The 27284-nt window shown below is 43.8% G+C and overlaps 2 protein-coding genes across 2 annotated transcripts; both read left to right on the top strand.

Moving 5' to 3' along the window:
- The first annotated feature begins 179 nt into the window (after positions 1-179).
- LOC140278879 (uncharacterized) lies at positions 180-14665 on the top strand. The gene is made up of 7 exons (XM_072373968.1): positions 180-952; positions 1091-1337; positions 1529-3066; positions 5350-5422; positions 6250-6445; positions 7398-7555; positions 9209-14665. The coding sequence occupies exons 2-7, from the start codon at positions 1190-1192 to the stop codon at positions 10768-10770; spliced, it is 3675 nt and encodes a 1224-aa protein (XP_072230069.1). The 5' UTR covers positions 180-952; positions 1091-1189; the 3' UTR covers positions 10771-14665.
- Positions 14666-15308: 643 nt separating this feature from the next.
- On the top strand, positions 15309-27161 carry LOC140278878 (uncharacterized). The gene is made up of 11 exons (XM_072373967.1): positions 15309-15633; positions 16230-16396; positions 17118-18421; positions 19046-19096; positions 20385-20454; positions 21246-21332; positions 21724-21865; positions 23480-23625; positions 23740-23841; positions 24430-24588; positions 25249-27161. Exons 2-11 carry the CDS (start codon positions 16282-16284, stop codon positions 26706-26708), a joined length of 3636 nt encoding a protein of 1211 aa, XP_072230068.1. The 5' UTR covers positions 15309-15633; positions 16230-16281; the 3' UTR covers positions 26709-27161.
- The last annotated feature ends 123 nt before the right edge of the window (positions 27162-27284 follow it).

The following is a 27284-nucleotide window of genomic DNA, read 5'->3' as shown; positions in this document are numbered from 1 at the left end:
GTTATGCAGCTGTTTTCCAGATGTTTCTGATGTGTTATGCAGCTGTTTTCCAGATGTTTCTGATGTGTTTTCCAGATGTTTTTCAGATGTTTCTGATGTGTTTTCCAGATTTTTCAGATGTGTTTTTCAGGTGTTTTTCAGATGTTTCTTTTGTGTTTTTCAGATGTTTCTGATGTGTTTTCCAGAGGCATGAGAGAAGGTTCTGTTCCATCAGATGTCACTGCTCCACCATCCAGAAGGAGTTCGGAGTAGAGCCGCTGCTCCTCCACATGGAAAGGAGTCAGCTGAGGTGCTTCATCTGGTTCGGATGCCTCCTGGTCGCCTCCTTTTGGAGGCTTCTGGGCATATAAACCTTCTGGGCATATAAACCTTCTGGCTTGGGAACGCTACAGCAGGCAATTTATTGTTCACGAGAGCTTTTTGTTGGGTCAATAAAAGAAAGTCATTGATTAGGTTTAACAGGCTAAAAGGGCTTTTGACACAGAGTTTTTCACATATCAGAGTTTATAATAAAGGTATTATGCAGTTGCTGGGCTTCCTTATTCTGTACAATCTGTTTTCTCTTTCCAAAGAGCCTGAATATTCCAACATTATTCTCCCAGGTACCAGTTTATGTCAGCAGGGGGCAGAGTTGCACCATTCTGGGATTTAACCTGAACTTCAGTTATGAGACACTTTAAAAAAAAAAAGTGTTTTCCATAGAAATGTTTTCAGCCACATTCATTAAGACTTAAGTTTAAAATCCTTTGATTAAACCCACAATTTAAACTTGATTCCTCATCTGAAGAGCAGCATCTTTCTTTATTGGTGGTGATCACCTGGAGTGGGGAGACGTAAAATAACCGTAATGATGCTGATGTTTTGTCTTTCGGAGCAGTAACGTGTCACAGAGCCCTGTGGGGAGTCTGCTTTGAAGATGGATGTTGCTGAGCCTCTCTGGGCTCTGGTCCTGGTGGGTTTTTCTTGCTTAACTCACGTCTCTGTGTGACGTTTCGAACATGCTGTGGTTATTCTGCGCAGAGATGAACACCTGAATGTCTCCGCAGAAGACACAAAGGTAACATTTCAACTTTTCAACCTTTAACTCCAGGTTTTCAGTTGCTTTCATGATTAACCGACTGAGCTGTCAGAACAGCAGAAGATACAGCGTCCACACCCTAAAACCTCCAGAAACATCTGAGTTAGAAGGATGGTGAAGAGGAGAATCACAGGTGGAGCAGGGATGCCTCGAAGGTGGAGCTTCCAACCAGATGAGCCCAGAGGACTCAGTCTGGTTCCCCCCAGACCTGCAGCATCCACATCAGAACTGGAGCAGACAGGAGACGGCAGAGATCTCAGTGAGTGACTCACATCTGCTCCTCCCCTGCTGTATCTGCCCCCTTTCCTTCACATAATAATTATGTGAAGAAAATAAAGCATATTTGAGTGAAATCTTACAGAAAATGATCCCACACCTTTAAACATCGATAGATGGGTTCTTCTTAAACAGCTTAATAAACTCACAGTTATCCTTCCATTTGTGTTTCAGTACCAAATAGTAAAGAACAGGTTCCCTGGAGCTCCAGTCCGGACCAGCAGGACCCAGAAACCCCCCACATTAAAGAGGAAGAGGAGGACGAATGGACCAGTCCGGAGGAAAAGCAACCTGACGGACTGAAGGAAACCAGTTTTACCAGGTTCTCAGTCTCTGCTGCTCCTGTGAAGAGTGAAGATGATGAAGAGAAACCTCAGTCCTCACAGCTTCTTCAGCTTAAAGCTGAAGACAGCAGAGAGACAGAACCTCCAACCAGCAGCTCAGCTGAACACATGAAAGCAGAAACTGATGGAGGACCAGAACCAGCCAGGAACCCAGACCCAGACTGTCAATCAAATACTGATGAAAAGGATTCAGACTCTTATGAGACTGATGTTAGTAACAATGATTACTGGCAGAAATCTTCAGATTCGGGACCTGAAACTGAAGACAGTGACGATGGCTGGAAGGAGAGCGAAGCAGCCGAATCGGGTGTTAGTCATGATGGAGGTAGTAAGAAAATGTCCTGTTGCTGCTCAGAGTGTGGAAAACGCTTCATCAGCAAGTATTCTCTGAAGAGGCACATGCAAGTCCACAAAGAAGAGAAACATTTCAGCTGTGGTGTTTGTGGGGAAAGATTTAGCAGAACAATTGAACTGAAGAGACACATGAGAGTCCACATGGGAGAGAAGCCGGTTCACTGTGATGACTGTGGGAAAAGATTTAGCCTAAAGGTGGATCTCAAGAAGCACATGACGCTCCACGCGGGCGAGAAGCCGTTCGGCTGTGGTGTTTGCAGTCAGAGATTTCACCGAACGAAGGAGCACAAGACGCTCCACACTGGAGAGAAGCCTTTTGGTTGCGATGTTTGTGATAAAAGATTTAGCCGAAGCACAAATCTTAAAACGCACATGAGAGTCCACAGTGAAGAAAAACTGTTTAGCTGTGATGTTTGTGGTGAAAAATTTAGAATAACAAAAGAGCTTAAGACGCACATGAGAGTCCACCGAGGAGAGAAACCTTTTGTCTGTGATGACTGTGGAAAAAGATTCAACCAAAACTCAAATCTGAAGACACACATGAGAATCCACACTGGAGAGAAACCTTTTGTCTGTGATGATTGTGGTAAAAGATTCACTGCACAAGGAACTCTGTCGAAGCACATGATAATCCACACAGTGGAGAAACCTTTTGTGTGTGATATTTGTGGGAAAACGTTTCGCAGAAGGATCGAGCTTGACACACACCTGAGAGTCCACACAGGAGAGAAACCATTTATCTGTGGCGACTGTGGAAAAAGTTTTAGACAAAACTCTCAACTTCGGACACACATGAGAGTCCACACCGGAGAGAAGCCCTTCGGCTGTGGTGTTTGTGAAAAGAGGTTTTGCGATCGAGGAAGTCTTTCAAAGCACATGACAGTCCACACTGGAGAGAAGCCATTCAGTTGTGTTTGTGGGAAAAGATTTAACCGGCACGATAAACTAACAAGTCATTTGAGAATCCACACGATAAGTCAGTTCGTCGTGACCAAAACTGACCCGATGACTGTGTGAAAACAGACTTTGGCTTGTTGATGCTGCATGTAAAATGGTTATCTGTGCTTCCTGATGGGAAATGATTGGAATACAAACCATTTTATAGGAAAAATGTCCATTTAAATTAAAAATTCTGGTCAAAATGTGAATGTGCTCTGCTGGAGTTTAAACAGAATTCTACATGATAGAATCTGTCAGCTGTTTTAAGCTTTGTCCACATGAACATGGGTGACTGATTTAAATTAAAAAAGCTCTGATCAGGGTAAAGACAGCATCAGTGTTATCGTGTGGACAGCAGAACCTAAGCTGGCCGGAGCATTTTTGCACATAAACGTACAGTAACTGGACAGATATAGTGAGGAATAAAGATGCTTTCTGAGGTAAAACCAACACAAAACCTGATGCTAAGGTCTCCATCTTGTGAATAAGCTCCAGTCAGACTTGTGTTGGTGCTGAAGCATGGAAAGATTCTTCTTCTCTTGCACTTGAAGTGGATGATGGGAGATCACTGCCAGCGCTGTTTGACACAGTTAAGCAAAGCAAAGGGAAGCAGCTTCGGCTCTGCATCCATACAGTTACTGTCAACCCTGTGGGGCTCTGTGGGCTTTTCAGATGCTTTATCCCAATCAGCCTTTGAACCTTTAGATCAGGGACACCCAGATCCGGTCCTCGAGGGCCGCTGTCCTGCAGGTTTTAGACGTTTCCCTGCTTCAGATGAAATGGAGCTCTTCAGAAGATCGTTCAGTTCTGCAGCAGCCAGCTGATGATCCATTGATCTGAAGCAGGGAAACCTCTAAAACTGCAGGACCGGGTGTGGGTGTCCCTGCTTTAGATCAAGCAGGTGTTGAAGGGGCATCAAGTGGTGAATTTTCTAAATGCAACCAACCGATTACTCACCGTCTCACTCGGCCCAATCTGCAGGAGCTTTTGTTCTTCATTCATCGTTTTATTTATTGTCCTTTCTGGGCTTCTGTAGAGTCATGGTGATGTCACTCTGTGCTCACTTCATGTGTAGAACAAAAACAAATGTTTCCATGACGCTGACTGTCAGCACCTTTTTCCTAAATGGACTCACAGAGTTCCACTCACTGTGTTTCTGTTCAATGAGGCTCTTCAACGCTTCATGATCTTTTTTTAAGATGTTGTCGGGCTCTGGGGACCTTTTTGTTATTTAGAAACAGGAGCAAGACTGGAAAGGGAGCAAAACTGTGCTTCATATTCCACTACAGATAATGGGGTGGGGGGGTCAGCTGTTTATCAGGCCACAGTGACACAGACAAGAGATGCAGCTACTCTGTTTATTACCATCCGTCCATCTTCTTAACCGCTTCATCCACATGGGGTCGCGGTGGCAGTATGGAGAGTAAATAAAGCCACACATCCCCGTCCCCCACGACTTCCTCCAGCTCATCCTGGGTGACCCCGAGCCGTGACCCCGAGCCGTGACCCCAGGCCCCGGAACACCTCCGAAGGAAGACCACCAGGAGGCATCCTGATCAGGTGCCCGAACCACCTCAACTGGCTCCTCTCGATGCGGAGGAGCAGCGGCTCCACTTTGAATCTCTCTGATGGCTGAACTCCCAGGAAAAGATGTGGCCTTGAAGGCAGCATATGTTGCTGCCATCACAGAAGTGGAAATGAGCTTTGCCCCCTGATCCAACCCCATACCATCACAGAGCCTGGCTGCAGGGACTGGTTGCTGACAGCAGGCTGGATGCTGCTTTTGCTCTTCGCTCCGGAGCGTCTCAACCAGACGATGTGCTGCAGAGTATCCTGTGATGATGCTCAGAGGTTTCATCTGAGAGCTTATAGAGAAACAGTAGAATATGTGAGCGAGAGCAGCTTTTATTCACATCACATTATGGGTTATCAGACCAAGTGTCCCAACATGTGGACGTGCTCAAAGATAATATCTGTTCTTTATATTTATTAGCTCCTCCTAACCCCAAATAGCTAAAGATAAATCTAAAATGCCAAACCACAGCTCAGGTCTCGGGAGGTTAATGTACATTACAATTATAGATGGAAGCCAAAAGATGGAGCTTTGGGTCAAGCTGAGCCTGCACATGCAGGAGTGACCCAATGCACAACCATAGTTTCTGGGTGTATTCGTCTGGTTTTCAAAGCTTCAACGTTTCGATGCATTTTAAACTCTGGTTTTGGTCTGACTTTTAAAATGCATGTTTTTCTTCTTCTGTTTCTTTTCTTCTTCTCTTTTCATGTAAACGTGTTCATTCCGGAGGTGAATAACTTTGATATGATTATAGGAGAGTTGGATTCTCCTGTTGCTGTTCTCAGAAGCATGAGCAGGAAGATGTGGGTATGGAAGGGAAACAAGATGCAAATAAACCCAGAGCTGACTCAACAGAAAGTGACTGCAGGAAACTGACGAAACAGGCAGAGAAATGAGCAAAAAGAAAAGCTAAAGACTCATTTTATGCTGGTTAATAGGCGGCTCAACAGTGAAAACTTGTTGCACATTCAAAGCAATCCTCACCTGCAGACAAACAGTCAAAGTGCTGCTCGAACACGACAGACACAATCAAAAGATACCCGAGAATCTGCAGGAACATGTAGGTCGGAGCATGAAAAGGGACAGAGGAGACTTAAGCCTGACTTCCATCATGAAAAGGAACCACATGATGTGAGAAAGAACTGATTGTGACGTTGTTTTTGGGATAAATAGTGTGATGCAGAAATATTCATAAATTTTCATCATATTTTCAGATGTAAAAAGGCAGAAGTCAACCTAGATTTATTTGAAATTAAATGGGAATGTATCTGCATAGATAATTTAGATCATACAGCGAAAAAAATAAAACTGAAGAAATAATTTGCAAAATAAAATTCACAGATATGATCTCAAAATAATTTAAAACCAGCGATACTTCTGTCCGATGATAAAATCAGTGGTATATATGTGATTTTGTTCATTTTAGATTAAGAATATAAAATATTTAATGGAAACATCCGTTTCTTTATAACTATCAGAACTAGTTTTAGGTTCCGCAGCTTAAGGCAGAATACGGTGGGTAGGAACGTTTCGTTGCTCGCTTTGTGTTTCAAGGGGGAACAAAATAAAGTGGGGAATAACTGGCTAACAGTTAGCTCCTGTAGCTTCGCGGTGACCCTCCAGCAGAGTTTTCACCGTCTCTACAGAACAGTTTCTGCTGCTGGTTCAACACTTAGTGTTGTGAGAAGTTTTAAAGCCAAACTGTGACAGATGGAGGATCAAAGCAGCTGAAGAAGAAGCGGAACCGAACCCGGAACCGAACCCGGAAAAGACGAAGAAGACACGGAGACACATCGGTGTGGCCTTTCCCGGCTGGAAATCACTGATGAGGGACAAATGTTTCCAGAGACACGCCGAAGTTGTCTGTTTTCTGCTGGACAGGTAATTTAACCCACCGATGGAAATGTAACCAGCTGTTTGATAGCGTTAGTTAGAACATGGTCATGAGCAGAGTTACCGACACAGGAAACCTTTTTCTGACTGTCAGCAGGGTTGGAAGTTAACATTTCTGCTCCAAAAGTAGAATTTCTGTCCTGATGCAGATGTTACTGAGATCAGCTGAAGGCTGAAAGTTTAATTTTAAATGGTGGGTTCGGATAAGAGACCCAGAGAGGTAAAAAAAATGGAAAATGGTGGAGATCAGGGTGGAGGTGGGGTGGTGGAGAGCTTCAATTGTTCCGGTAATGTGGTGTTTGCTGGTCAGGGTTTTCATTTAAAACCTCTGAATGTGTCATTCCTGAATGAGTTCATGTCCCAGACACGCGCACATGTCCCAGACACGCGCACATGTCCCAGACACGCGCACATGTCCCAGACACGCGCACAGCGGCGGGTACCTCAGCTTCTCATCAGCTGCTCAGAGCAGTTGGAGCATCCAGTCTTTCTTTTACTTCCTGAGCTGTAGCTTCTGCTCTCTGTTTTTCTGTTTTATTTCTCTCATTTTAACGCCATGTTGTGTTCAGAAAGCACTGATTTTCCAACAAAGTGACTTCTCTGTGTGATCATCAGCTTTGGGTGGAAATCTGACAGAGATCAGAGGTGGAGATGTGTCACCGAAAGGCAGCCGGTGGCTTAACCAGCACATATTTCTGCACTGATATGACACCTGCTGTGGGGAAAAAGCTGTCAATGTAGCACTTCTGGTGTCTGTTTTGTGCTAATTTTATACTTTTAAGTTTCTATTAATGAAACAACTGCAGGCAAACCTGAAATATCTCCAATAAATGTAGTTTTTTTTATTTAAAGGTCCACTCCACATGTTCAGTTTGTGTTTTTACAGTTTCAGACGGGTAGACTGAGGAGTTTACGCCCTGAGGTCTGAACAAACCTCCAGAAACATCAGAGTTAGAAGGATTGTGAAGAGGAGAATCACAGGTGGAGCAGGGATGCCTCGAAGGTGGAGCCTCCAACCAGATGAGCCCAGAGGACTCAGTCTGGTTCCCCCCAGACCTGCAGCATCCACATCAGAACTGGAGCAGACTCCAGATCTCAGTGAGTGTCCCATATTTACTTTTAGTTGATTCCTGTTTGAAGCCAAATATTTAATGTTTTATTTCATTTTCTAATTTGTTGGCCTGAAACACAGATTTTTTAAAATGTCAGCAGGTGATGATAAGCAGTATTTGGCCTCCATGACAGGCTGAATCTGTGCTTAAAGTGTTTTAAAACAATGTTCCTCAGAGAAAGACTGGAAGGGATCTGCATATTTCTGCCTCTACAGAGCAGAATATCATTAAAGCATTCAGGGAATCTGGAGGAGTTTCAGTGTAAAGGACGAGGGAGCAAGCCTAAGCTGGACCCCGTGACCTCTGACCCCTCAGACGCTGCATCAAGAACCGTCAAGCCTGAGCCTACATTTTAGGCCTGGAAATGTTCAGACTTATTTCAGCTGTTGGGGTTGGGAAGCACATCTGTTTGGTCAGATATCATCTTGCTTATATTAAAAAGAGTGAAATCACGTTTTTTACCCTACTTAGTGGCGCCCCCTACAGGTGTCCCACGCGATAATGTGAAGATGATGAAGGATTTCTGTACACTTACTTAGATTCAGCCGGCCTGGGTCTCATTTTATTGGCTCCACCCTGTTCAAACTGTGTTAGTTTAGCTCAGAACAGAACTGCTACCAGCGTCTGTAGCTGTTTATTTGTCAGAGCACCTGTTTAATGATAATTTTTATTCTCTTTTATCCTTTTTTTATCTGTTTGATTTATTTATCCATGTTTTCTTATTGATTGTTGAAATTAACTGCACTGATCTCCAAACGGTGGAACACAGTTTGGGTTTTATGTGACGCATAAGAATGATAAATTGATAAATTCAATTTTGTTTATATATTATCTGTCCCTGAATACATCCTCCTGTAAATATAATTATTCCGGCTCTCTCCGTTGGCCTCAGCGCTCTGATTGGATGCAGAAGATGTCAGTGATCTTTCAGGTGTTGTTCATCCAAAACAAACTTATTTCTCTGTTCCCTGCATGTATTTCCTTTATATTTTATTCCTTTATCGTGTGTTTCAGAAGCGAAGCCAGAAAAAAAGCAAATTAAAGCAAATGAAAACGTAGCCTGTGATTAACGTGATGTTTGCAGAAGCTACAGCGATAGCAGCGTCCTTAGTAACCACCATAGCAACTTCACAGGTTGCCATGGCAACTTCATAGGTTAATAACTAACAAACTGAAGCCTGCATACATTCTCTGAAGGAAGATTTTTCGATTTCAACAGTGTATTATGATGTCGAAACCATTTAAAAATGTTTATCTTCCTCTGAATTAAAGGCCCTGACTTCAGGCGCACTGGTCACTCGTTGATGGATTTTCGTGGGATTATGCACGAAAATCTGTGCATAACTTTTTGTTCGTTTTCATACGAACTGTTGATGAGAGAAGTGTCTTAAGACCACATCGAGACCGTCATCAGACTGATGAAACTTAGGAAACTGAGGCACTCTTCACTCCCATTAAACATCCACAGGTTCCCGGTCTGTGTGGAGGTTCATGTTCTCCATGAGGGTTCTCTTTGGGTGCTTTGGTTTCCTCCCACCGTCCAAAAGCACGCATGTTAGATTAGTTGGTGATTCTGAATGGACTGTGGACTGATGATCAGGGTAAATACATACAGACTTCTTCTTAATGTGTGTTTCAGTGTTGCCTGCAGATGTTCAGCAGCTGGTGGTGATTAAAGAAGAGGTTCCCTGGAGCTCCAGTCCGGACCAGCAGGATCCAGAACTCCTCCACATAAAGAAGGAAGAGGAGGAACACTTGACTGATCATGAGGGAGGGCAGATTGATGGGAAAGAGGAGGCTGATGTCAGCAGGTCCTCATTCACAGCTGTAACTGTGAAGAGTGAAGATGATGAAGAGAAACCTCAGTCCTCACAGCTTCTTCAGGTTAAAGCTGAAGACAGCAGAGAGACAGAACCTCCAACCAGCAGCTCAGCTGAACACATGAAAGCAGAAACTGATGGAGGACCAGAACCAGCCAGGAACCCAGACCCAGACAGTCATTTACAGCCACATGCTGATGAAAAGGCTTCAGACAGCTCTGAGACTGAAGTCAGTGATGAGGAATATAGCAGAAGATCTTCTGATTCTGAACCTGAGGCTGATAACAATGACCCTGATTGGTGGGCAAATGAGTCGGGTGTAAATCATGATGTAGATTTGAACTCTGCCAAAAAGTCCTTCAGCTGCTCGGACTGTGGTAAGCAGTTTCTTTACAGGTATTCTCTTGATAGACACTGGAACATCCACAAAAGGGAGAAACCGTTCATCTGTGATGTTTGTGGTAAAAGATTTAAGTTAAAATCGCATCTTAAGACACACATGAACCTCCACACAAGAGAGAAACAATTTAGCTGTGATGTTTGTGGTAAAATATTTAACCAAAACTCAAACCTTAAGACGCACATGAGAGTCCACACAGGTGAGACACCATTTGGCTGTGTTAATTGTGGTAAAAGATTTAAGAAAAATACACATCTTAAGGCACACATGAGAGTCCACACAGGTGAGAAACCATTTAGCTGTGATGTGTGTAGTAAAAAATTTAGTCTCAATGCAAATCTCAAGACACACATGAGAGTTCACACAGGAGAGAAACTATACGGCTGTGATGTTTGTAGTAAACGATTCAGTCTGAGCTCAACTCTAAAGACACACATGAGAGTCCACACAGGAGACAAACCGTTTGTTTGTGTCGACTGTGGTCGAAGATTTAACCACAAAACAAATCTTACGAAGCACATGAATGTTCACACAGAAGACAGAACGGTTGGCTGTGAAGTCTGTGGTAGAATATTTAAGCACATGGTATATCTTAAGAAACACATGAAAGTCCACACAGAAAAGAAACTGTGCAGCTGTTATGTTTGTGGGAAAACATTTAAACAACAGGCGTATCTCCAGAAACACATGAGAGTCCACACAGGAGAGAAACCTTTTGGCTGTGATGTTTGTGGGAAAAGATTCAACCAAAAGGTCAATCTTAAGATACACATGAAAGTTCACACGAGGGAAAAACCATTCTCCTGTGATGATTGTGGTAAAAGATTTGGCTATCGTGCGAGTCTCTCCAAACACATGAGAGTTCACACAGGAGAGAAACCATTTGGCTGTGAAGTTTGTGGAAAAAGATTCAACCAACAGGCGCGTTTTAACGCACACATGAGAGTCCACGCCAGAGAGAAGCCTTTCCGTAGCATCTGATGGGAAAACGAACAGGCACTCGAGAAACCGTGCTGTAAAGAAACTGTGTTTTCATGACATTTAAGCTGTTAAATAAAAATATAAATACAAGCACTGTTTTATCAAACCTGCATGTTAAAGCTCCTGTTTGACCCCCTCTCTGCACGTTCAATCCATTACGGAGTACATCACCTGACCAGAAGTGGGACATAGAAACTGAAAGCTGCTCAATTGATGCTTTTCTTCAAAGCAGTTTGAAGCATAAAGCGTGATGAAACATGCTTGTTCGCATGAAACAGTCCAGTCTTCTCTGATTGCAGCACCATTTTCTCCCTTCAGCCTAGCAGGTTCAGTTGCTGATGAGAACTTACAAAAGCATTCGTTCTCAGTTGTTGGGAGTTATTGTTTGTACAAGTTGTAGTAAAACTTTAGTTGTTGTATGAAACACTTGATCTGGCATATATTAAAGCTTGGATCCTCCACCAGATGCCAGGGAACTTGGCGGTTCTGTGTGGCATCTTAGCCGTTCCTAGGACTACGCTTTGCTGGACAAAGATCTCTGATGTTGTTCCTAGGTTCTGTTGAAGCCACTCTCCAAGTTTGGGGGTCACTGCCACCACTTCCTCCTTCAGTCCATCCATCCATCATCTATCATTTCTCTGGGGATCAGTTCGCGGGGGCAGCAGCTTGAGCAGAGACGTCCCTGTCCCCGGTCACTTCCTCCAGCTCTTCCAGGGGGACCCTGAGGTGTTCCCAGGCCAGCCGAGAGACATAGTCTCTCCGACATGTCCTGGGTCTTCCCTGGGGTCTCCTCCCAGAGAAATATGTCAGGAACACTTCGCCAGGGCCGCTTGTATCCGCAATCTCGTTCTTTCGGTCACTGCCCACAGGTTGTGACCATAGGTGAGGGTAGGAGCGGATTGACTGGTAAATCAAGAGCTTCGTCTTCTGGCTCAGCTCCTTCTTCACCACGATGGGCCGGTGCTGAGCCTGCATTACTGTGGACGCCGCACTGATCCGCCTGTCAATCTCCCGCTCTATTCATCCCTCGTTCATGAACACGACCCCAAGATACTTGAACTCCACTTGGGGAAGGATCTCATTCCCAACCCGGAGAGGGCATCACACCCTTTTCCGTCTGAAGACCAAGGTCTCATATTTGTAGGTGCTGACTCTCATCCCAGCCGCTTCACACTTGGCTGTGAACCGCTCCAGTGAGAGCTGAAGGTCATCGCCCAACGATACTAACAGAACCACATCATCTGCAAAAAGCAGAGACCAAATTCTGAGGTCGCCAAACCGGAACCCTCTCAATGCCCTGGCTGCACCTAGAAATTCTGTCCATAAAAATTATGAACACGTCGATGGTGCACCGTTTCCCCTCCCCTGAGCCGCCTGATGGTGGATCGGAAGTCGTTCTCCATTACCTCACAAACTCCTCCCAAGCCCGAGTTTTTGCCTCAGCAACTGCCGAGGCCGCGACCCACTTGGCCTGTCGGTACCCAGCAGCTGCTTCCAAAGTCCCACTGGCCAAAAAGGCCCGATAGGACTCCTCCTTAAGCTTGACGGCTTCCCTCCCTTCTGGTTCAGGGGTTGTCGCCACGACAGGCACCGACCACCTTACGGCCACAGCTCCAGTCAGCCGCCTCAACAATGGAGGCACGGAACATGGCCTATTCGGACTCAATGCCCCCCACCTCCCCCGGGACATGGTTGAAGCTCTGCCAGAGTTGGGAGTTAAAGCTCCTTCTGACAGGGGATTCTGACAGATGTTCCTAGCAGACCCTTACAATACGCTTCAGCCTACCAGGTCTGATGGGCATCCTCCCCCACCAGCAGAGCCCAACTCACCACCAGGTGGTGATCATTTGACAGCTCCGCCCCTCTCTTCACCCGAGTGTCCAGGACATATGGCCACAAGTCCAACGATACAACTACAAAGTCTATATTTGAACTACGGCCTTGGGTGTCCTGGTGCCAAGTGCACATATGGACGCCCTTATGCTTGAACATTGTGGTCGTTATGGAAAGTCCATGACGAGCACAGAAGTCCAACAACAGAACACCACCCTGGTTCAGATGGCAATAACTATGCCCACACCTGCTCTGCGCTTCTCATCACGGGCAACTCCAGAGTGAAAGAGAGCCCAACCTCTCTCAAGGAGACTGGTTACGGAGCCCAAGCCGTGCGTCGAGGTTAGTCTAACTATATCTAGCCAGAACCGCTCAGTGTTGCGCACCAGCTCACCTTCCCCAACAGAGAGGTGACGTTCCACGTCCCAAGAGCCAGCTTCAGTAGCCAAGGTTCACGCCGTCAAAGTGTCCGCCATCAGCTGCAACCTGGCTCACATTGCACCCGACTCCTTTGGCCCCTTGGGTGGTGAGCCCGACTTAGGCCATAAAGGATCATAATCTGATCCAATTTTCTTCTTCATCGTGAGGGTCTTGTGGCCTGTCTTTGAGCTAGTCTGTTTAGTAACTCTTTCAAACTGCCTTTTCTTACCACTGATAGACATGAATGAATGATACTTCCATGTCCTTGCTGTATATCCAGGTGAGTCAATGTCTTGCTCAGTCCTGACATAGAGCTTGTTGTCGTTCATGTCGTGTCGTTCCACGATGGTGGAATGACCTTCCAAGTGCTACCAGAACAGGGGCGTCCCTGTCTATCTTCAAGAAGCTCCTGAAAACCCAGCTCTTCAGAGAGCATCTCCTATCCCAGCACTGACCCTGTACTTCCCTGTGTGCCTGCACTCTATCTCTACTCTGTCCCCTCTGACAGAGTCGGACTAATGGTTTCCTTCTACATAGCTTATTGTTAGCTGTGATTTTAGCTGAAATGTTATATCCTCATTTGTATGAAAGCGTCTACTAAATGCAGAAACATAGCATAACATGTTGAAGGGGTGGCTGCTGCGCTTTGAACCCGGTATCCACTCTTTGTTATGATGTGAGAGCATCTCCTTGGCAGATCCCGCACCTGATGGTAACTTATGCAATTGGCTTAAAGTGCCCTTCGGGTTGTCTTCCACCTCCCACTGGTTCTTAATAGAGGCTCTTAGTGTCATGTTGATGTTGTAGAGCTCCAAGCATTCCAGTGTCCATGTGTACGGCATTGAGTCCAAGACTTTCTTGTAGACAATCCAGGCGATGCACAGATTTGTATGTGTGAGTTGGTGCCATCTGTTAGCAGCCGGTTCATTCGTGCTGCTCAGTGTTTGTGGAGTGCAGTTAGTTTATTTTGCCAGTAATGGAGCTTGGTATCCATTCTCTGACCAAAGGGGTGTTGATATATCCTCCTTGACCTGTTGTCTTTGCTACTTCTTGCCTTGGAATCTTAGTTTTTCATCATCAGTCTCTGCCTCTGATTGCAGATTTGGTTCCTGAGCATTAGAAAACTGGGTTAGAGGTTGTTTTTTTGCCAGTTTCCATGTGGAGTTTCTGCCTATCCATTGGTCTCACATCCCTTACATGTCACATCTCTCACTGGGATGGCTGGAATAATAGAATTCCAACAAAGTGACTCCAGTCTGGGAGATCCTGAGAGACTCTCCATCACACTTGCCTCCTGTGCTGCTATTGCAGTTAGAACTTACCTGAAGTCTTTCTTCTTTGCACCACAAGAACTCGTGCACAGCCAAGACTGTCATCCAGAGAGGCTGAAACTAAGCAGACGGGTAAGAGCTTTAACACATAGCAACGACCCATTCCACCCACAAACTGACTTTATGTACAGGCTATATTTAGTTTGGTTTGTTTTCATTTATCCACGTTTTATATTTTATATTGTGGACACAAAGGTTAGTCAGGAAATGGTCTTACTTTTCAGCAGTTTAAGTTATAAATATTCATTTAGTGACTGTATGCTAATAGAACTGGTATCAAGTTGCATTTGGGGGAAAAAAGCAGGACAAGAATGGTTCATATTTTGTAATAACTACATGTTTATGTGATTAAAAACTCTGCAAAAGTCTTTCTGAAATGATCTTCATTGTTTGACTGCTGGTGCATCTGGTTCTGGTGTTTATAGATAAACTGTATTGGATTTGCATCTTTTTGCTCGATTCTACATTTAAACAAAGGCCATCTTTGCACTACTAACACTTTAAAGTATAAATCATTGCACTGCCTTAACGGCAGAACTTTTAGCTCCTTACGAAGTCACTTCCACTCATACTGTGTCACAGGGTCAGTTTCCTACCTGGAGTCTGATCATCTGACAGCACTTTAAACATGCCTGTGAGTGCTTTGCTTCATCTTTATTTATTTATGTGTGTCTTTGAGCTGTATAAATTACTGAATTCCCTCAGAATAAATTATCCATCCATCACTCACTCCCTTCTTTCCATGATAGGTTTTGGTTACATTTATTCAGTTTTATTATATTTAGTTGTAAAGAGTACTTTTACAGTCCTATTGTTGTCGATAAATATTGTTTACTTGGATAAATAACTTAAATACGTCTCTCACTATCAAATATTTAACACTTTGGTTTGTTCCGCAGCTTAATGCAGAATACGGCGGGTAGGAACGTTTCGTTGCTCGCTTTGTTTCAAGGGGGAACAAAATAAAGTGGGGAATAACTCGCTAACAGTTAGCTCCGGTAGCTTCGTGGTGACCCTCCAGCAGAGTTTTCACCGTCTCTACGGAACAGTTTCTGCTGCTGGTTCAACATTTAGTGTTGTGAGAAGTTTTAAAGCCAAACTGTGACAGATGGAGGATCAAAGCAGCTGAAGAAGAAGCGGAACCGAACCCGGAACCGAACCCGGAAAAGACGAAGAAGACACGGAGACACATCGGTGTGGCCTTTCCCGGCTGGAAATCACTGATGAGGGACAAATGTTTCCAGAGACACGCCGAAGTTGTCTGTTTTCTGCTGGACAGGTAATTTAACCCACCGATGGAAATGTAAGCAGCTGTTTGACAGCGTTAGTTAGAACATGGTCATGAGCAGAGTTACCGACACAGGAAACCTTTTTCTCACTGTTAGCAGGGTTGGAAGTTAACATTTCTGCTATAAAAGTAGAATTTCTCTTTGTTTTTGGCTCCGAACAACGTGACAAAAGTGCGCCTCTAAAATATGTAAAAGGCCGAGAATGTACGTAGTGCGAATGACTTCATGGTGCATTCAAGGACTCGACATGAACTCAATAATTCGCCCTGAAATAGCAGCTGAAGTCCTTAAAGTTATAGATAGTTGAAGGTTATCAGCAAACAACCCGTGAGACTGTTTTAAAGCCAAAAGAACATGCTGTGGTTATTCTTTACAGATGAACACCTGAATGTCTGTCAGAAGCTGTTTGATCTGCATGTTTTTTCCATTAATAATCATAGTTAATGTGTTTATAAAGTTTTTATTGTTGATGCTTACATGACACAAACAAAGTTGAATGAACTTTAATCCTAAAGACAGAAGAAATTAATATTTTACACTTGAATGAACATTGAATAACTGACTGACTGGTGTGAAAAACCTCCAGAAACATCTGAGTTAGAAGGATTGTGAAGGAGAGAATCACAGGTGGAGCAGGGATGCCTCGAAGGTGGAGCCTCCAACCAGATGAGCCCAGAGGACTCAGTCTGGTTCCCCCCAGACCTGCAGCATCCACATCAGAACTGGAGCAGACAGGAGACGGCAGAGATCTCAGTGAGTGACTCACATCTGATTTATCTTTCCAAGGAAAAACAGTAAATACAGATAATAAAGCAAAACGGAGCAGTAGGAATCTGTAGTGCAATGGTAGAATAGACCATATGTCATTTAACACATGTTGGAAGGCGGCTGATATCAAGGAAGATGCAGGAAGTATTATGGACCACTTTATGGTCTCAGTGACGACTGAATCAGCCGTCTGATCAGCTTTTAGGCCGACCAGGAAATCCTCTGTTATCCAAATTAAACATATTTGGAGCAAACTTTAAACATTTAGTCACTTTTGGCGCGTACTTCTCATGCAGAATGGATGTTATTCTCCCTCTGAGGCTGTCAGGACTGATATCTAACAGGCTTCCAAAATGCAGACCAAAGGTGGCATGAAGTATGAAGCATTCATGCTGTTTTTAATCTGTAAAGCAGTGACATAGAGGAGGGATGGGGGGGGGGCACGGACAGTTCTGAATAGATTTACAGCAGTAAGTGCAGCACCTCGACACTTTATGGCGAACGCATCATTCCTGAAGGTCAGACAAGCTTCCCATCAGTCTTCTTAACAGCTAACAGACAACAAAAGATCCCAGGATGCAGTTCCAGATCCTCCATGTTGCCTTCGACCAAGCATGATGTCGTCTTAATGGGTTCATTTACCTTCTGTTCTGTTGTTTTCACTGATTTAACCTCAGTGTCACAGCGGTGTCCATGTGTGTTTCAGTGTTTCCTGGAGATGTTCAGCAGCTGTCTGACATTAAAGAAGAGGTTTCCTGGAGCTCCAGTCCGGACCAGCAGGATCCAGAACTCCTCCACATAAAGGAGGAAGAGGAGGGACTCTGGACCAGTCAGCAGGAGGAGGAGCTTCATGGGCTGGAGGAGGCTGATGTCAGCAGGTTCCCATTCAGAGCCGTCACTGTGAAGAGTGAAGATGATGAAGAGAAACCTCAGTCCTCACAGCTTCTTCAGCTTAAAGCTGAAGACAGCAGAGAGACAGAACCTCCAACCAGCAGCTCAGCTGAACACATGAAAACAGAAACTGATGGAGGACCAGAACCAGCCAGGAACCCAGACCCAGACAGTCATTTACAGCCACATACTGATGAAAAGGCTTCAGACAGCTCTGAGACTGAAGTCAGTGAGGATGAATTCTGGCAGAAATCTTCTTCTTCTGGACCTGAAGACACTGACCGATGGGCACCTGAGCCAGAGGTGGATCACGGTGTTGGATGCAGCACAGACAGAAAGTCCTTCAGCTGCTCTGAGTGTGGGAAACAGTTCATCTCAAAGTATTCTCTGGGGAGACACTGGCACCTCCACACAGGGGAAAAAACATTTTGCTGTGATGTTTGTGGGAAAAGATTTAACCAGAACATCAATCTTAAGGCGCACATGAGAGTTCACACGGGTGAGAAACCGTTTGGCTGTGACGACTGTGGAAAAACATTTAACCACAAATCAAATTTAAAGAAACACATGAATATTCACACAGAAAAACCATTTGGCTGTGAAATCTGTGGTAAAAGATTCAATCAAAACACGAATCTCAAGATCCACATGAAGCTCCACACGGGAGAGAAACCGTTCGGTTGCTTTGAATGTGGCAGAAAATTCAAAAACAGGTCGAATCTCAAATCCCACGTGAACCTCCACACAGGAGAAAAGCCTTTCAGTTGTGGCATTTGTGGTAAAAGTTTTAATCAAAACACGAATCTTAAGATCCACATGAAGCTTCACGTAGGAGAGAAATCATTTGGCTGTGATGTTTGTGGGAAAAGATTTCATCAAAACACAAACCTGAAGGCGCACATGAGAGTTCACACAGGAGAGAAACCCTTTGGTTGTGGAGATTGTGGTAAAAGATTCAACCACAAATCAAATCTGAAGAAACACATGAATGTTCACGCAGGAGAGAAAACATTCGACTGCGAGGAGTGCGGCAAACAGTTCTGCAATCGCAGAAGTTTCTCACGACACGTGAGAGTCCACAGAAAAGACGAAACCTTCAGCTGCGTCACAATTAAGCTCTAAGAGGTTAAAACGCAGCCGTTTGACTGTGATGATGCGGTAAAAGATTCAGTGATCTGAGGATCCATAACGAGGACAAACCCTTTAACTCAGTCCAAATTAAAGCTCTCATTCGTCTGTGTCCTGAACAGAAATGATCCAACAGCAAAAATCAGTGAGTGAAGTGATCATTAATCCCGTTGAAATGTTGTCAGACACCCCTGGAAACATCCCACTTTGAATATTCAGCTTCATCATTACCTGCAGACCTCTTCACAGACTCCTAAATACACAAGTTTCTACTGTTAAAACTGTCTCATTGTTGGTCATAAAATAGATTTATTCTGTCTAACAGAAACCGGGCTGCACCAGGATGAGTAGATCCCTGCGACTGCACCTCCACCCCTGACGGAGGAGGGGTGGCAGCCATGGCTAATCCAGGCCTTTCGGTACATTAAAGTCTCCCTCTCAGATTCTGCCACAGCAGAACTCTTTAGTTTGTCCGTCTGGCTCTTGCACTGAGGTCTGCTCACAGTATTTACTGCTTTCTGTTGTGGGAACATTGTGGATAACAGTTCCCCAGATCACCCCCCCCCCACACAACGGGACTGTCCTGACTGTCCTCGGTTCTGTTGCTCCTTTCAGGAACCTTCTGAGCCAGTGGACATAATCTCTGGTACGGATCAGATGTTTCAGGTTCAGTCGACATCCAGAATAAACACAAGGTTCTGGCCACTTAACCAGAAAAGACAGAGTAACCACAGGCTTGTTTTCAGCACTTTGGATGGATGTTGAACAATGTCTGCCCTCAATGATTAGCAGCAATGACTTTATTAACTTTTTACTGAAAAAGTTGTGTCACTTAAATAAAAACAACAGGCTCTCCAGTCCAAATGCACACTTTTGATTTAAAACCCTAATCTGTCTGATCTGGACTCATATTTCCATTGTAATGAGTAAATATAAACCACGAGAGCCTCTAAATCATCAGACTGCCGGGTGGACCCATATAAACCAGCCTGTTAAAGGACCTTTGACCTCTGCTCCTGATGGGATGCATCGATCTTTGCAGCTGGTTGTGTTCTGCATGCCTTGGAAGGAGCTCTAATTAAACTCTTAATCCTGATGTTTTAGCCCATATAAACCCACATTTAACCCCTTCTTTCATCTCCAAACTCCTTGAAAAGTTGTGTTAAAACAACAAACTGCCTTTTTATTTGCAGAACAAAGATGTCTGGAGTTGGAGTGCTCCATAGTTCTGAAACTGCATTAGTTAAAGTAACCGATGACCTCTTTTTGACCCCTTTATGACCTCTTTTTGACCCCTTTATGACCTCTTTTTGACCCCTTTATGACCCTGCTGTTTGACCTCAGTGCTGCGTCTGGCACCATCGACCACAGCCTCTTCCAACACAACTTGAACACATCAGGATTAAGGGCACTGCTCTGGACTGGGTTTCGGTTTTTTACATGGAAATTATGTTTCCTCTTCACTTCTTAGAGTCGTTTGTGGTGTTCCACAAGGTTCTGGACTGGGACCAGTTCTGTTCAGTCTGTACATGCTGTTTAATAAAACAGTTATACCGATGACACCCAGCTCTATTTATCTATGCAGCCGGAATAAACTCATCATGTTACATGCTTGTCTTTGACATATAAAACCCGGATGTCCTTAAATGTTGTTCTGAACCCAGGAGAAACATGGTCCTGGTCCAAAGAGATTCACTTTCACACTATTTAGTGATTCTGGATGACATTTATTTGGCCTCCAGTTCTGTTGTTTGAAACCTGGATTTATCTTTGAAGCAGGTCTCCACAGTAGCTTCAGTTCCTTCACACCAGAATCAGAACCATCGTATCTTAAAGAGAAGTAAAGAACATCTCAGCTGATCCAAAACGCTGCTCCCTGTTGCCTCTTTGCATTACTCCGTTACATTTAAAGCTCTTCGTGGCTTCGCCTCATCCTGCCTGAATGATCTTCCAGGTCCTGAGAACCGACAGAAACCGACTTCTGATCCCCTCAGAGTTCGGGTTCTCCTGTAAAACCAGTCTGGGTACGAAGCCTCTTTAAGTTGAAATGTACCTTTTTGAAGGGAAGTTTAGCTCACTTAGCCTTTGTGCACCACTTTATTTTGGGATCTTTTGTATTTGTGTTATTTATTTATTTGAAATAACTTTGGATGCTTTTTGAAATTGATGTACGACTTTTCTTTAACTTTCTTTGTATTTGTTTTCTGTGTCTTTTGCTCTGTAAAACACTCTGAGTTACATTTTCCATGGAAACGTGTCACTGAGTGCTGATGAATGAATGAATAATTATATAAATACATAATTCTTGTGTAGATTCATTTGATTTTAAGCATAATAAGTATTTTTCCTCAGCCGACAGATCTCCCTTCTTCTCTCCAGGTTAAGATGTTTTAACTTCTCATTGACATTATATATATATATTATTTATTTATATGAACAATATTCCCATTTACAAAAGATATTCTGCCAGTAAATGAGTGAATAAAGTGAAATAAGAAGTGAAATAAACCGTGGACGACAGGCTGTGAAGGGAGACGTTCAATGTGGAAGAATATTGTTGAGATCTGAAGGATTAGCAGCAGAGATGTTCCTTTGAAAGTCGTACTTCCTGTGAACATCTGCTGAATTTACCACCATGTCAGGTCCTGACATTCAGGTATGAATCATGTTTAGTTCTTGTTAGATATGGCAAAAAGCTTTAAATGGTGTTTGAACCGTTATAATATCACCTTTCAGTCCTGTTCATGTGGACAGAGACCTTCTTTTTCTTTATAAATGGTTTATAAATGGTCTTGGGAATGTGTTTGGTGTGCAGTTACTCACCATGTTGGATTCAGAGAACAGCAGCAGGTACTGGGTCTGAGTGAAAAGACTGACTGGGACGAACCACTGAGAGATGCTGGTGGGCAGCTCCAACTGCAGGAAGTCGTGTCTTTGTGTTCCTGGATGATAACTGAACTATGTCTACGAGCAAAAAGATGGACATTAAAGTTGAAAACTAAACGAGAGCCGAGATGACTGCAAGTCAAGGTGAGCGATGTCCAGGTGAAGTGAAAAACTGATGAAAAGAACTGAGACGGGTCGAGAAATGTCTCTGAGATGGTTTCAGTCGGAGGAAAAAACCTGATAGTAGAGCATCAGGGTTCCTACTGATTTCTGTCGTTAACACTAACTAACGCGCGTTTTTGCCTCACTAACATTAGGTGTGTTTTACCCCCCCCCCCAAGACTTCTCATCAAATATATTAAAACACAACAATACACTTTAAATTAAGAACTCTTCTTTATTTCCAGCTGTTCAAGGCGTCATACAACAAAAAAAAAGCACAAAAACACGTTTTTGGGAGCAGGTGATCATATTTACCTGTGATGACGTCAGTCTGGGCCCGTGCAACTCAGACAGCAGCAACACGGTGATCGTTAGAAGTCACGTGATGTGACAGATCAAATATTGGTGTGATATTCATGGAGAGCAAAAATGTTAAATAAAACATGTTTTTTTCATGAGTAAGAAATAAAATAATTTTACGTAAATTCAGACGTTTTTTTCAAATATTTTAACATATCAAACATCTATGCTGACGAACTTATTGCTGCTTTCCTCACGAATAAAATCTCTTTAGTTATAAAGAATAATTTTACAGTGCTATTGTTGTCTTTTAATACTGTTTACATGGATAAATAACTTTAATATTTCTCTCACCGTTGGTTTGTTCCGCAGCTTAAGGCAGGATACGGTGGGTAGGAACGTTTCGTTGCTCGCTTTGTTTCAATGGGGAACAAAATAAAGTGGGGAATAACTGGCTAACAGTTAGCTACTGTAGCTTCGTGGTGACCCCCCAGCAGAGTTTTCACCGTCTCTACAGAACAGTTTCTGCTGCTGGTTCAACATTTAGTGTTGTGAGAAGTTTTAAAGCCAAACTGTGACAGATGGAGGATCAAAGCAGCTGAAGAAGGAGCGGAACCGAACCCGGAAAAGACGAAGAAAACACGGAGGCACATCGGTGTGGCCTTTCCCGGCTGGAAACCACTGATGAGGGACAAATGTTTCCAGAGACACGCCGAAGTTGTCTGTTTTCTGCTGGACAGGTAATTTAACCCACCGATGGAAATGTAAGCAGCTGTTTGACAGCGTTAGTTAGAACATGGTCATGAGCAGAGTTACCGACACAGGAAACCTTTTTCCGACTGTTAGCAGGGTTGGAAGTTAACATTTCTGCTCCAAAAGTAGAATTTGTCTTTGTTTTTGGCTCCAAACAACCTGCTAACATCGCTGAAATCAGCCATCTTCTGTAGAAACTGAAAATAAACGACTTTATTCTCGGTGAGTTTGTGTGAAATGAGCCAGATGTGAACCCTGGTGGGTTAAATTCTGGGTTATTCAGTGGATAAACCGGTATCCCTCCTGTGCATGTAGACATCAACAGTGGTCCAACCCAAAGATCTGACTGAGCTTTGGTCCTGGATGTGCCCAGCCAACAGGATCACCATGGTTACCGGGTTTTGGGACCATCACTTCCTTGTTTGGCTGCTTCTGGTGCAGCAGTAAAACCCAGGTTGGATTTTGGTTTGACTTCTCTTTCTTTCAGTTGCTTTAGTGATGGGCTGCAGGTGTTGCTGCTTTGAATCCTGGCTGCGGCGTCCCACCGGCAGGTTAATGAAATTGTCCCGGGGAGTTGTTGTGCTCGGCTGTTGGTCTCTGGGCCGGTGACCCACTCGCACGGCAGCTGCTACACGGTGATGTGATTGTGGGGAAGAAACAGAGCTGAACAATATTTTTTACACTAAAACTTTCCTCAAATCAATCAGAAAGTGAAAAAGGGATTCAGTTCTGGTCTTGTTTCTCGTTCTCTGCTCAGAACTTAATGATTAATTTTCTGGGTGGTTTTGATGAATGAATGAAGGCTGATTAAAGGTTTACTACGACTACGGTCAGGTTTTACTGTGACTGGCATCATAAAGACTCTTTAATCTCTCTTATATCTGTTTAATGAGGAGCCAGAACCAGCTCAGAAGCAGATTTATTTCATGTTTCTGATCGTTTCTCCAGCTGTGAGAGGCGCAGCATCGAGTCCCATGAAGAGAAAACCTTTCGGCTCACATCTCCAGCAGAGCTGATGCTTCTGCTGGATCAGACAGGAAATAACTGCTGCCTTCAGATGTTTCCTCGTCTCCTCTCGCCGGTGATTGATCTCCGTCTCACAAACGCCTTTTGAAGCCGGAGCTTCTTGGCTGCGCATCGTGTTGAACGTACAGAGACGGCGCCGCTGACTGACCTTTGAGCATGAAATGGACCCGCCTTGCTCACAGGCTTTACGGCAGCATCGTGCAACTCGCCGCTCTGTCGGCTCACGGCCGGTTGCTCTGTGCTGAACGTCTATTTTTCTCCTCGACGTAACCCTGAAGATGCGAGTAAAACGAAAGTCTTACACTGAAGCGCTGCCTGCTTTCCTCTGGTAAAAGCAATAAATCAGAGTTTTATGCGGCTCCAGTGAGTCAAAGTGAGGACAGAAAGGTGTTCGGCTGCAGTTTGAGTTGCACTCATCACCAGAACGGGTCAGCTGATGAGGAGAAGTCATGCTGTCTGTGGATCGTTGCTGCTGAGGTCAAACCGACATGTTTTAAGCATGTTTTACTGAGAAAAACTTCCATAACGTGAAGCTTAAATCAGCTCCACTGCCTCCACACGGCTGCAGCTGAGAGGCTGTGGAGGCTCTGATGTGGCAACATAAAGTCAAATATAATAATATATTATAATAATAATAATAATAATATAATAATGTCAAAGTAAAGATCACCTCCTCACATTTATCCCACGTTAGAAACTGAATGTCCCAAAGAGGAGTTGAGTACAAGATGCAAACTTTCTGTCAAGTTTTGACACGAACAAAGAAATGAACATTTTACACTTAAATTATTCACATTTCCAGCTCAGACTCAGATGTTTTATTAAAGTTTAAATGGTTCTTTTCTTTTCATGAAAAACCTCCAGAAACATCTGAGTTAGAAGGATTGTGAAGAGGAGAATCACAGGTGCAGCAGGGATGCCTCGAAGGTGGAGCCTCCAACCAGATGAGCCCAGAGGACTCAGTCTGGTTCCCCCCAGACCTGCAGCATCCACATCAGAACTGGAGCAGACAGGAGACGGCAGAGATCTCAGTGAGTATGTCTCCAGCTTTGAGGAGTGAAACTGTGTTAAACAACAGATTTTTGGTGCTTTGTCCTCTTTGTGATTCATCTGTTGTGGTCGGGGTCCTCGGCCCGTTGTTGTAAAGTTAAAAACCTGCTGCAGTTCCCGTAGTTCAGTGAGCTGACGGAAAATCAAAGGAAGTAAGTGAGAGCTTCTCTGGACATTACTCACACTGAGCTCCCTCTCAAAGCAGCAAGAGAACAACCCCAGAGAAGGTTGGAGGCTTCCCTGATAGCAGAACGTTTGTCATTTAGAGACACTTTATAATTCTGTCTGGAAGAGTTAAGGAAATATCTCTGAGAGTAGCTCAAATGTGCTGTATTACTCCTGCAGTTTCTACCTTATCAGCTGAGATAAAACGCTGTTCAGGCTGGGAAAGTGATATATTTCTACAGTTTCTACAGAGTAATTTCACAGAAATGATGCCAAACTGTTCAGTTGGCATCAAGTGAACGGAGCTCAGCGGCAGGCTGCTCCTCAGATGGATCCATCTGTTTAAAGGCTAAAAGTTTACATCATGGAAGAATTAATGCATCCAAACCACTTTCTCTTGTTTTATATCAAATAAGCAAATAACAGAAATGATTCAAAATGTTTGCATTTAAATAATGTTTCAATGTTACCTGCAGATGTTCAGCAGCTGGCTGGGATTAAAGGAAATGTTCCCTGGAGCTCCAGTCCGGACCAGCAGGACCCAGAACTGCTCCACATAAAGGAGGAAGAGGAGGGACTCTGGACCAGTGAGGAGGAGGAGCTTCATGGGCTGGAGGAGGCTGACAGCAGCAGGTCCCCATTCAGAGCCGTCACTGTGAAGAGTGAAGACGATGAAGAGAAACCTCAGTCCTCACAGCTTCTTCAGCTTAAAGCTGAAGACAGCAGAGAGACAGAACCTCCAACCAGCAGCTCAGCTGAACACATGAAAACAGAAACTGATGGAGGACCAGAACCAGCCAGGAACCCAGACCCAGACAGTCATTTACAGCCACATGCTGATGAAAAGGCTTCAGACTCTTCTGAGACTGAAGTCAGTGATGATGATTATTGGCAGATATCTTCTTCTTCTGGACCTGAAGACACTGACCGATGGGCACCTGAGCCAGAGGTGGATCACGGTGTTGGATGCAGCACAGACAGAAAGTCTTTCAGCTGCTCTGAGTGTGGGAAACAGTTCATCTCAAAGTATTCTCTTGAGAGACACTGGCACATCCACACAGGGGAAAAAACATTTTGCTGTGATGTTTGTGGGAAAAGATTTAACCAGAACATCAATCTTAAGGTACACATGAAGCTCCACACAGGTGAGAAACCGTTTGGCTGTGACGTTTGTGGGAAAAGATTTAAAATTAGGTCACATCTTAAGACGCACATGAACCGCCACACAGGAGAAAAACCGTTTGGTTGTGACGTTTGTGGGAAAAGATTTACTCAAAATACAAATCTTAAGATCCACATGAAGCTCCACACAGGTGAGAAACCGTTTGGCTGTGACGTTTGTGGGAAAAGATTTCATCAAAACATAAATCTTAAGGCGCACATGAGAGTTCACACAGGAGAGAAACCCTTCAGTTGTGCTGACTGTGGCAAAAGTTTTAATCATGAATCCAACTTTAAGAAACATATGAATGTTCACACGGGAGAAAAGCTGTTTGGCTGTGATGTTTGTGGTAAAAAGTTCTGCTATCAGAGGAGTTTATCCCGACACGTGAGAGTCCACAGCCGAGGGAAGCTGTTTAACTGTGACGTCTGCGGGAAAAGATTTCACAAAAATGTCAATTTTCAGGCGCACATGAAAGTCCACTCAGGAGAGAAACCGTTCGGCTGCGATGAGTGCGGTAAGAGATTCTGCGATCGGAGGAACTTTTCACGGCACGTGAGAGTCCACATGAAAGACAAACGGTTTAACTGTGACATCTGCGGTAAAAGATTTCACCAAAAAACCAACTTAATGTCACACATTAGAGTTCACACAGGAGAGAAACCTTTCAGCTGCAACGAGTGCGGAAAAAGTTTTTGCAATCAGGGAACTTTTTCCCGACACATAAGAATCCACAGCAGAGAAAAACCAAGTAGTTTTGATGTTTATGGTTAAAAATGCCGAGTCAAAACCAGAGAGAAACTGTTTAATTGTCTGATGTAAAGTGAGATTCATTCCGTTTTATAAATGCTAACATTGTTTTAGCGAGTTAAAGCAGCCGTTTCATGGCTCCACCCTCCTCTTCCTCAACATTCACTCCATTTACATTTCAACCTGCAGAGTAAAATGAATTAGAACAGATCATTACAGGAGCTTAAAGGGGTAGTTCACATTATTTTAACTGTTTTTTTTGTTTTTAGCTGTTTTTTAGCAGCTGTGATGACATTTCTTTAAAAAGTTACGGTTACTGTGTAACTAATGATTGTTAGAAGTATTAGAATGAAACGCAGCGTTAATGTTGTTTGTGTTACTGCTTTAAAAAAAATTAAAAAAGGCATTTTCTTTTATCACCAACAGTCGCACCACTTCCTGAAAATGACTTTGAGCTGTAAATTCATCTGCCTGAAGGAACAGATTATTAATTAATTGGACTAAAGTGCCTTGAGAAGACATTTGTTGTAATTTGGCGCTTTATTAATAAAGTTGAATTGAATGGATCCTTTTCGCAACTCGATCATCATCAGTTTGTAT

This window comes from Leuresthes tenuis, unplaced genomic scaffold (genome assembly GCF_036924035.1).
Source record: "Leuresthes tenuis unplaced genomic scaffold, fLeuTen1.0.hap1 SCAF_20, whole genome shotgun sequence".
In the NCBI taxonomy this organism is placed as follows: Eukaryota; Metazoa; Chordata; class Actinopteri; order Atheriniformes; family Atherinopsidae; genus Leuresthes; species Leuresthes tenuis.
Note: the sequence above shows the minus strand (reverse complement) of the source record. Positions and strands in the feature narration are given on the sequence as shown.